This window comes from Euprymna scolopes, chromosome 26 (assembly GCF_053919585.1).
Source record: "Euprymna scolopes isolate OS-2025 chromosome 26, ASM5391958v1, whole genome shotgun sequence".
Classification (NCBI taxonomy): Eukaryota; Metazoa; Mollusca; class Cephalopoda; order Sepiida; family Sepiolidae; genus Euprymna; species Euprymna scolopes.
In genome coordinates, this window is record NC_136507.1 from 56,298,292 (window position 1) to 56,310,336 (window position 12,045).

The 12,045-nt window shown below is 34.2% G+C and overlaps 1 protein-coding gene across 1 annotated transcript in view; it reads left to right on the forward strand.

Moving 5' to 3' along the window:
* LOC145248072 (mitochondrial-processing peptidase subunit alpha-like) overlaps positions 1-12,045 on the forward strand; it is a 59,995-nt gene that overhangs the window by 33,351 nt on the left and 14,599 nt on the right. The window contains exons 6-8 of the mRNA XM_080109845.1: positions 2,192-2,284; positions 4,743-5,021; positions 8,874-9,085. Coding sequence (XP_079965971.1) covers positions 2,192-2,284; positions 4,743-5,021; positions 8,874-9,085 — 584 coding nt within the window. The remainder of the gene's footprint in view (positions 1-2,191; positions 2,285-4,742; positions 5,022-8,873; positions 9,086-12,045) is intronic.

Here is a 12,045-nt window from a genome sequence, read left to right on the forward strand (position 1 = left end):
ATTATATTTTCATCAAAGAAATTATTTGAATTAATGTCAGAAAAATTATATTTTCATCAAAGAAATTATTTGAATTAATGTCAGAAAAATGATATTTTCATCAAAGAAATTATTTGAATTAATGTCAGAAAAATGATATTTTCATCAAAGAAATTATTTGAATTAATGTCAGAAAAATGATATTTTCATCAAAGAAATTATTTGAATTAATGTCAGAAAAATGATATTTTCATCAAAGAAATTATTTGAATTAATGTCAGAAAAATGATATTTTCATCAAAGAAATTATTTGAATTAATGTCAGAAAAATGATATTTTCATCAAAGAAATTATTTGAATTAATGTCAGAAAAATTATATTTTCATCAAAGAAATTATTTGAATTAATGTCAGAAAAATTATATTTTCATCAAAGAAATTATTTGAATTAATGTCAGAAAAATTATATTTTCATCAAAGAAATTATTTGAATTATTGTCAGAAAAATTATATTTTCATCAAAGAAATTATTTGAATTATTGTCAGAAAAATTATATTTTCATCAAAGAAATTATTTGAATTATTGTCAGAAAAATGATATTTTCATTAAAGAAATTATTTGAATTAATGTCAGAAAAATGATATTTTCATCAAAGAAATTTGAATTAATGTCAGAAAAATTATATTTTCATCAAAGAAATTATTTGAATTATTGTCAGAAAAATTATATTTTCATCAAAGAAATTATTTGAATTATTGTCAGAAAAATTATTTTTTCATCAAAGAAATTATTTGAATTATTGTCAGAAAAATTATTTTTTCATCAAAGAAATTATTTGAATTAATGTCAGAAAAATGATATTTTCATCAAAGAAATTATTTGAATTAATGTCAGAAAAATTATATTTTCATCAAAGAAATTATTTGAATTAATGTCAGAAAAATTATATTTTCATCAAAGAAATTATTTGAATTAATGTCAGAAAAATTATATTTTCATCAAAGAAATTATTTGAATTATTGTCAGAAAAATTATATTTTCATCAAAGAAATTATTTGAATTATTGTCAGAAAAATTATTTTTTCATCAAAGAAATTATTTGAATTATTGTCAGAAAAATTATTTTTTCATCAAAGAAATTATTTGAATTAATGTCAGAAAAATTATTTTTTCATCAAAGAAATTATTTGAATTATTGTCAGTTATTTATCAAAGAAACTATTGGAATTATTGTCAGAACATATTGGCATTTTTTTTTTTTTTTTTTAAATTTATTACTAGCCTGGGTGCCAAGCGTTGCCCACATGTTTGGGAGGGGGGGGGGGGTTGAGCAAAAAAAAAATAATAAATAAAAAGTGGTAGGAGGTAGGCAGGTTTAAACCTGTGACACAAAGGCGGAAAAGAAAGTTAAATAAAATTTGACGTTTTACTGCTACTCCATGGCGCAACCGGAAGTTCAGAACGTTAAAATTAGGCAAAGTCAATCCAACTGATATAATGACTCGCAAGAATAGCTCACAAAAAAATCGACCCCTCCTTGCAGAAAACTGTCCGGTTAAGGGTGAAGGAAGTCATGTTTTGGGCCAGTTTTTTTATATTTGTCGTCCGAGATGTCGAACTTCAAAATATCGATCTCATGAAAATCCATCGCCTCTGTCAAAAGTTTTAGGCAAACATACATATATACATACATTTAAACAGACAGATGAAATTTATATTATAGATGAAATAATGCATATGGGAAAAAAAAAGTTAATTTAATCCTTATGAAAACAGAGATATTGAAATTAGTATCAGTATTCAGATGTAAATGTGACAAGAAATTGTATGACTTGTTTCCTTTTTATTAGGAACTTTTACATGTATTTAAAAATAGATTTAAATGAATTATTATTTGGTGTGTTATTTTTTGTTAATGAATAGTTTACTTGAGCCATGTCAAACTCTGTATTCTCTGAGGACCACATGAATTTATATTATGAGCACCATACGTGACTAATTGAAGTCATCAGAAAAAATATTAAAATTCTAAATTCATGTTATATATTTTGCTTATACTCATCCTGAGATGGATATTCTCTGAAAGCAGTATATAATATTGACTATAACTGAAGTGTATTTTGTCGATTACAGTGCCCCACCCCTCCCAAAAATGATAATTTTTGTTAATTTGAATTCAATTTTTCTTTTTCTCTCTATTTTCCTCTCCCAGATTGAAGATGCTCGATGGATGATAAAATTTGAATTGGAATCTCTCAATATGAAGCCAGAACCAGAGCCATTATTAATGGAATACATACATGCTGTGAGTGAATTTTTTTTAGTTCAATGGTTTTGTTTCTTCTGGTGGTGATAACTATCCTTGTTTTGCAAATATGTTGTCTCCAGTGGAAGAATGACATTGTCTTTTCTAAACAAACTAGCGAGGGGTACCCGGCGTTGCCCGGGTGTTTGTAGGTGTGTGTGAAAAAAACCCAAAATGTGAAAAAAAACAGGTTCCCGTGGAAAAAAAAAACAAAGCCTTGACGACACGCAGTTGGAAAATAGTAAAGTGTGAAAAAAAAACAGGTTCGCGTTTTTGATTGACGTGACGGCGATAGCTATTCAGCAGTTAGCATTTTGTGCAGGACAGTTTTTAATGAGGTCAATAAATCGGTTTGTTTGTTTTTAAAAACCCGCTCCCTCATCTCAAAATGAAAGCTACCGTCTGATATGACGAAGTCGACATTGACCAAACGTTACTTAGCTCTCTAGAGACCACTGGCTCTGGGCCTGTGATTAGAGTTGAGTTTCACTTTTTGTTTATACCGAAAACCGAATGTAACGCGTGCCGATGCGGGAAATGTGGAATAATAAACGTTTGAAAGTCAATAAAATTAAATAGACAGGCAAGCTCCATGGTTAAGTGTGAGATATTACAACTTATAGATGATATAAAAAGTTTTAAGAAGTTGTGAAGCGAGCGAGCGCTTCTCTGAAAGAAGCCTTTTGTGGACATCGAGGAAAAGCGTACATACATACATTTTCGCTTTTATATTTATAGATGGCCACATAATTTTCATCATCCATTGCTATTTCTCGTCACCATCTGACATCAGCATATCTGCCGATGCACACACTATCTAATTATTTCAACTATGCACACACTATCTAATTATTTCAATTCCCATCTGTTACATAGTCATAGGGGCTTCATCGCAATGATTTTGTATTATAATTCGTCATTTTATGATTAATATGTTAGTTAACTAAAAATCATAGTTTTGTTGCTGACCACCAGCATTCCTTGCGCATTTGTCATTTTCTTCCAAGGAATGATGCCAATTCTGTCAACTGCAATCAAATCATTCAATATGTTTTCTTAATATAATCATTTGATTAATTCAACACTTTGATAAAAAAATAATGGATTTCTTTAACCTGACACATTTCTCCTGATTGAAAGGTTATTTATTGGGCAAGTGCATAAATTAACATTTTGCTAAATCATGTTCAAAATGCGTCTCCACTGCGATCCTCACCCAAACGGACTATATTCTAGAATTCCTGTCAGCCTGAAAACAGGTGAACGCATTTCTATCCACTTAATCTGCTTCCACCTCTCACGATTTAGCAGGATCAATTGCTTAACCATTTTTTAACCCTTTGTCTAAAACATTTCCTGTTTGCCAACTTCACCTACCATATCTATCTCAGAAATGTACACTGGCTAATAGATCTCGTCTAATAGTTTACTAGTATAGCAGTCCTTATGAAGATGTAGGGATATTTCAACAAAGGCATGTATTTACCAAGCTGTCATCCAGTTGATTCTTCTATATAGAGCTACAAGATACGGCCAATTAGAGTGGCTGTTCAGCAGAAACTGGAAGTCTTTGACAATGACTATCTTTGTTGCATCTTGTGTTGTTAACAAGCTGACTATGTCCGAACTACTGTTCTCTACCAACGCCTTAATCTTAAATCTTTGCCATATGTCCTGTTGCAGTGACATCTTCGATGGCTGTGACATGTGGTTCGTTGCTTAGAGGAAAAGCTAATTGCTGATGTAATCTTCCTAACCTCTTTTTCTGGGTTGCAAAAGTGTATTGATAGATAGCTAAGGATCTACACAACTCATTAAATAGAACTGGTAGTCAGCTTTAGATAGTGGAATCTCAATCGGCTTATCTTGTGTGACCTTGCTCAGGTCGGCCATGTGTGAGCTGTTTATGATGTAGTCCAGGCCAAGGAATTAGCCAAGTTAACCTGACCAAGATGAACACTGTTAAAACAAGAGATGTATGCTCCCACATCAATATATAACGCATCTTCGGTACAACCAACCAATTTTACAGCTGTCATGCACCGACACACACACACACACACACATCACTGTATACACACACTTCAAAACTCTCAGCCTCCATCCAGCTGCTTATACATGCCTTCATTCTTCTCTTTAATATCATGCCTCCAGGTATTTTCTGACTGTCGTTTCTTTCCTTTTCTCCTGTTGGTTGTTTCAAATCATATTTTAATGGCTGGGAAAATACTGGATGGTGGTTTCTTTAAAGATTACCCAATTCAATCACACTTCCACCCTAAGATCTGTTTTTATATTCGAATTGTATGCCTTTTCTATTCATAACAATTCTGTGTTGGCAATTCTGTTTTGTCATTCAATGTTTAAGATCCACCTATTTTTTTCTCTGATTGTTTTAGAAATCATTTCTTGTTCATCTTTCTCGGTATGATTCTTAAAAATTTGTTTTCTTTTCTAGGCCGCTTTTAGAGACAACACACTTGGTTTGGCCAAGATTTGTCCTGCTGAGAATGTTTCCGTCATAGACAAACGTTTGCTTCACACCTACTTGCACAACTACCATACTCCAGAGCGCATGGTGTTGGCTGGTGTCGGAATGGAACATGATGCCCTTGTCTCAGTGGCTGAAAAGTATTTTGGAAGTGCAAAACCAACGTGGGATGAAGATAGTCGGTTGATTGCACAAACAAAAGGACCAGATCAATCATTGGCTCAATACACAGGTGGCATTGTCAAAGTAAGTATGGTCTTTTTAAACAATATTGAAATATTTTTATTCATATTCAGTTTAACGTTATGTTTTGGGGAATTAATCCATTTCTGCCCAGTTCTTATCACTTTCTTTCAAATCAATACTCATCACTTTCTTCTATGTTTTTCTTTTCCTTCCCCTACCAACTGATCCTCCCACCTCAACTGTTCTATATCTGCTAACCCAAGAACTCTCACCCAATCTTTCAATGTGACTGTGACCAAACCAATGAAGTCTCCTGCCCCTGTACTGTCCAAATTTAAGCTTGTCTTAAAAACTCACATCTGTCATAAAATTCTCATTTCTTTTGATGCAACACATGTCCTCAACCCTTACTGGTCAGATTTCACTTGCACATATCACACAATGTACACATGCCTAATAGGTTCTTCCCTTGATTTACATTGATAAGACTGTTGGTTACTTATCACAATATAATATTCAAATTTATTTTCTTCATATAATTACTGCCATTCACAATTTTTTGACTGCTGTACTCTCCTGCCTTGCTTAGGTACCAAATCTGTTTTGGCTTTTGTGTCATAGTTTCACTGGGCAACACTAGTACACAGGTTATGCTAGTATAATATATATATATATATATATATATATATATATTACTGTGAGGAAAACATTTTTTTAAACATTTTAGAATTTTACAAGATGACTTTTTTGCCTATTGACTTTAAGTATTTAAGTTTTAGTTCTGTATAAGTTGATTCACCAAAAAGTTAAATAAAAATCCAACTATAATAATATATCCCTCCTCGTCCGAGGGCCGGGCCGCATCCGTCGCTATCCTGGTTCACGGGAGCATACTTGTGATGTACTTCTGGCCGTGTTCATCGCTCCCAGCTCACAGGACCATAGATGCAACCCAGCAGGGCTACATTCTTACTTGTCTAGTGGTGGACCCCTTAAGGGTGATCAGACTCTCACTGGTCACTGGAAAATATCTTTCTGCTGCTCAGGGCACGCGAAATGTGCATGACCCTAAGTCCGTGTGGCAACATTGTCGATTTCGGTCGTCACTCTGGCTTCGTGCTGGATCCAATCTGTCTCCTTCATCATCCGGCGTCAGGGGGGGTATCTGAAACTGTATCTTCATTCAGGCCGGCAAGCGAGAAACAAGGAAAAACTCTGGGACATTTTTATATAACGAAACAAATTAATTATTCATAAATCATTTTACACTTGTTTAGTCGAGTTCTTTGATTCAAGCTTCATGATGCAGGTTGCATACTTAAGTTCCACTAATCAATTTCCCAGCTAAGAACAAGAGCTTTTCAACTTAGCTCTTATGAGGGTTTCGCCCCCCCCCCCTTCTAGGCGGGGTGAGAGCGATGTGGACGTCTCGATGCCAGTCAGTAAAAAGGACTCTGGACCCTATTCTAAAAAAGACAATCGTTTTTATCAAATCAGAAATTCCTCCCTCCACCTTTTTGGAGTTATTCTTCTCTTTTCCATTCTCTTATTCTTTTTCTTCTCTCGTGTACTCATTATTTTATTCTTTTCATTTTCTTTTTCTTTTCTTTCTTCTTCGTCTTTCATGACCATATCTCTCCCAAGGTTCAATTTATTTATTTATTTATCTGTCCAACCAACCCATCACAGGTGGGCCCAAACGACAACACCTCCCAGACACCAGAGCAGACCTCCTGAACCCAAGTCATTGTACCTGTCTCACTCAATTAGTAGTTAAAATTCATTTTTTTTTTTTTTTTACCAAATCCAACTAGAAAACCAATCTCTTGTTCCACGAATCATATCAGCTCTTATATTTTCTTTTCTCATTGAAATATTTACTCTTTTCTGGTAGACAGGAATCTCATAAACATCTGTTTTTCCTCTCCCATTTTCTCTTCCTCTATTTGAAAAGCAAGATCATCTGGTGTCGCCAGGGATCTCGTCATACAACCAATATGAGGGGAAAACCATCTAAAGTATGTCAAAAAAAGGGCAATTTGTTCTTTCGCTTTGTTTCATGTTGGAGTTTTAACAGGCGTTCTATTTTCTTTTTATATATATAATTCAAATTATTTTTATAATTGAAATTAGTCATTTAACTAACCTTCAGGTGTCAAAAGTTGTTTACAAAGTGGATATGTACTAAACCCTTTCTTATTTTTAACACTTTAAGCTCAATGGATTACAATCACCAAGTAAAGAGCATTTTTTTCTTCTTTTTTCTTCTTAAAAAAATTCTTAAGGCGAATTTAATATTGTGATTTGTCCCCTCCCTTCTACATCCAGGATAATTTATTGTAAACATGTTCTGGAGAATCATATTATATAACAGCAAATGCTGCCCCCCCCCATCTCTCTCTCTCTCTCACCATGTAACATTACACACATTTACACACAGTCTACATCGCAAGGAACATAGAACAAGTAATAACTCAACTTTTTTTTTTTTGTAAAGACATTAATTACCTCGTTCTCCTGCCACGCGGTGACTTCTCGTTACAGCTGTGACATCACCCACATTTCCAACATGATCTCGAATGTGCTGCTCTGTTGCATGCATTCTTTTTTATAGTCTTTTTCTTTGTCCTTACAGTGGCGTAATTTCTCATTTTGTATGCATTTGCACACACACATGTACCCATTCTGTTACAACCAGACTGCAGTGCAATAACGGATCATGATTAGATATATTTGCAATGTGAAATCTTGCCAAACTCGACACATTAGTGAAGTTAACTGCTTTCATTTCTTATTCCATACTGTTATATATAAAGTTTGAGTCTGAAAATTATTTTGAGAAAAAAAATGATACATGAGAAAAGATTTTAAAGACGTTGCATAGCAGCGAATGCTGGTCCCTCATACCAAATCCTTTCTCACTCAGCTACGGCACAATGACAGATCATGGTTAGATGGATCTGCAGCGTGAAATCTGACCAAACAGGGCATTAAGTTGAAAGATTTGCTGAAAGTTCTACAATTATCTATCATTAATGTTGTCATAATAATGAATTAAAAATTTGAGTTGATTGCAAATTAGAACGATTAAAATGAAAGCGTTTATGTTTCTAAAATTTTGAAATGAGGCTTGATGATTATTTTTTGGATTATTTGGAATATTGTCCTTTTTTGGGGGGGGGGTTTTTTCCACAATATTTCAGCCGATATAATTCCTGACCATCTTTATGAATGCATGCGAAACATGAAAAAAACGGAATGGATATTGATTTATTAAAAAAAGAAATAGACTTGGCACTATTTTTCACAATGCACCTGAAGATGGTCAGAGGTTCCATCGGCCAAAACGTTGTGGAAAAAACAACCAAAATGAGAACAATTATTACTATTTTCATCTTAAATGCTATTTTCAAAACATTTTGGTCGATGTAACCTTTAACCATTTTTATCTGTATCTTGTCAAACTCTAGAACTTTGAATCGAACACTTTTAATCTAAAGGGATAGCATGCTCTTGTTTCATCAACCGTGACTGGGTAGAAGTCCGAATAATTTGCAGTTGTATTTTGATTGCCAACTGCACTGAAGATTGAACTTTCAACCTCCAGGAGAGTGTAACTTACAACTGAATGTCACTATGTATTTTATCCATTAAATCAAGGGTCTTTCGGATGGATGTTGTGAAAATAACAGGGTGAGGATAGTAGTCTGAATAATCGAAATAATGCAAAGGGTTGGGGATTTTTCCCCAAACATAACTCAAACCCAAAAACTGAGGACTGTTTTAGCACGTATTTTGTGTGATTAACATATATAACAAAACTTTGGAGAAATCCGCATTTAATTGCTTTAATTTTATGTTTCGTGTTAAAAATGCAGTCAGCTGTATTCTGTAATTCAATCTGTTTTTCAGGTGGAGAAGGATTTGTCGAATGTAAGCATGGGTCCAACTCCTATGCCCGAATTGGCTCATTTTGTTATTGGTCTTGAGAGTTGCTCACACAAAGACGATGATTTCATTGCGTTTTGTGTACTCAACATGCTGATGGGTGGAGGCGGCTCTTTTTCTGCTGGGGGACCTGGCAAAGGCATGTACACACGCCTCTACTTGAACGTATTGAATAAGTAAGTGGATATGTCCTCTCTCTCTCTCTTTCTATGAAAACGTAACTATTTGTTTTAAAATTTTAATACATTGAGAGTGATGTTTATTTGAAGCATTGTGTGTATTGTATAAAGTATTGTAAAGATAAAACGCACAATATCTCATCAAATGAAATGTGGGGACAGAATATATGAAAGACTAAGTGGGGAAAAAACACAACTTAGCTGGTTTCATTTGGATTAAGAACATCTTCAGAAAAAAAACTCATTTCAGATGTTCATTAATCTGAATGTGACTGGTCAATCTCGCATTTATTTTTCTTAATTATTGTTTGTTTTTGTTTTTTTCATTTTGCCTTTCATATATAAAGTAAATGGTTATCCAGAATTCCCTTTATATTAAAAACACAAAATTAAAGAAAAATCTCTATGATCTACATACCTGTGACACAACAAAAATATCATCTTCCAAAAATCACCAAGATTAAGTAGTTTTATTTTTTTAAATAAGAAAATCAAATTTTATTAGTAACCAAAGAAGGTGGTCTTATCTACCATTTTAAAAACAATCTAAAAATGGAAAATAATTCAACAATAATTCAAACTTGTGACATTTATGTTGTAATGTCTACAAATTCCCATTAATCACTTTTATCGATCCGGTAAATATCTCACTGCTGATGCTATTCTCTATCTATATAAGAGCCAGGTACGTCCAAAGATGGAATACTGTTGCCACATCTGGGCAGGAGCTGCTAGAAAGGACTTGTCCTGCCTTGATAGAGTTCAAAATAGACTTCGTAGCCTCGTAGGAGATGTCCTTTTCTCTTCGCTGCAATCTATGGTCCCCCCTCGCCAAACTTTCACAAGAAACACTCGTCTAGCTGTAAACACTATCAATAATTCCCCCCACTCTTTATCTGTGCCTAAACCTAAACGTAGATTCCATGAACAAAGCTTCTTTCTTAGAACTGCACGCCTGTGGAATTGTCTTCCGTTTTCCTGCTTTCCAGCTGACTGCAATATGGTTGTGTTCAAGTCTAAAGTAAATAAGTTCTTGATGAGCCGTTCCATATAAGTTATCAAATTTACCAAATTTTCGTTACTAATGATTACTATATTGTCCAATTTCTACTGTACACTCTTTAACCCTTATCCTTGAGTGGCCTCTTGGCCTTGATAATGTGGTGATGCCTATGTAAAAAAAAAAAAAAAATGATTTTCTTTGTAAAAATAAAACTACTTGATTAATTTACAATTCTTTTTAGAACAGATTTTTATTTCACCACTAGTAAGTCCATCATACAGATTTCTTTTTTATGGTTCTTTGATATCGGGGAAATTCTTTGATATCATGGAAATTTTGGACAAGAATGCAATCTTTTCACCATTTTAATTTCATCTTAAACACTTTTACAAGCATTATTAAGATACGTCAAAAAATGAAATTTGGCTTCAAAAATTTCTTTACAGTATTATTTGTTCTGTAAGATATGCATTTGCACAAAGAAAAAAAAACTCCCCACTCCTTACCCACCCCCTTATGGGGGAAGAGAAAGCAGTTATCAAAAAACTCATCAGCCATTAGTTGTTCAGATGAAATATTCTCTCAACCAATTTGCCACATCCACGTACTGTGCCAGTAACATCATTCGACTGGTGCTACCAGATCAGGCTGTCTACTGACTTCCTGAGATGAAACGCACCTACATAGATGTCTTTGTTTTTTTTATTCCCTTTTGCAAAACTTAGTCATGTTCTGCGAAAACAAAAACAAAAACAACATTCTCCTCCCCTTCCCCTCCCTCGTTTTCTTTTTCCTTCACCTTCTCACCCCTTTTTTTTTTTTGCCTAGTTGGTAGGGCGATAGAACATACCAACTGCCCCCCTGCAGAGGGTAAAAATCCTTCAATGGGACCACCAGTTGACCGTTGGTGGCAACCCGTAATGCATTAAGAACGGGATCCTGGTGGTTGAGTGGAACATGCCTAGGAAATAATAACATGATACTACAACACACCACTTTGGCCCTTACTAGGCTAGACGGGAGGTTGGATAGGCCCGATCCAATCAATCGGTTGGTCATGACAAGCACTAATTCAGACAATCCAAACAAAAACACACTAACACTCAACATAAACAATAAACTGAGTTAATAAGCGATGGCTGAAGGGTCAATCAAGCTGGGAAAAAGGTAACCATCAGGAATAATAAAAATACAGGGAAATCCCATACTTGGGTGGGCATAACCATATATTGTGAATGCTTGGAAACCTCCCCATGTTTGAGTATACCAGCTATGTAGCCCTGGAGAACCGAGGCGAATGGGATTTACCCCCTCATAGTTCTTCCCCATAAGGGGCTCCGAGGAGGGTGGGGAGCATGGCTGATGAATTTTTCAAAAATTATTATGAATGCCAAAAAATCCAAGAGACCACACACAGAAATAGACTCTGACAGCGACAATGAAGATACAAACTTTCCAAGATTCATCGTGCTAGAAGCAACGTCTAATATACCGTTAACTAAAATGTCACCCTTCATTATCCAAAAGGTAATATCAAGCAAAATAACACCTAAAAATGTCAAAAAATTAAGGAATGGTACCATATTGGTAGAAGTACAAAATAAAAAACAGGCCAAAACTCTACTTCAACTACAAAAATTGCATGAAACAAACATCAAAGCTTATCCACACCAAACACTAAACTACTCCAAAGGAGTCATAAAAAACCAGGAAATCTCCGTCTGCACAACAGAAGAAATCAAAACAGAACTAAAAAACCAAGGGGTCACAGATGTAAAAAGAATCACATTTAAAAAAAAAGGAGAGGTAATATATACAAACACTTATATATTAACTTTCAATTATCCTCAAATACCAGAGACCATCAATATAGGTTATGAAAGAACGAAAATAGAACAATACATTCCAAAACCTTTACAATGCTACAACTGCCAAAAGTTTGGACATAATAAAG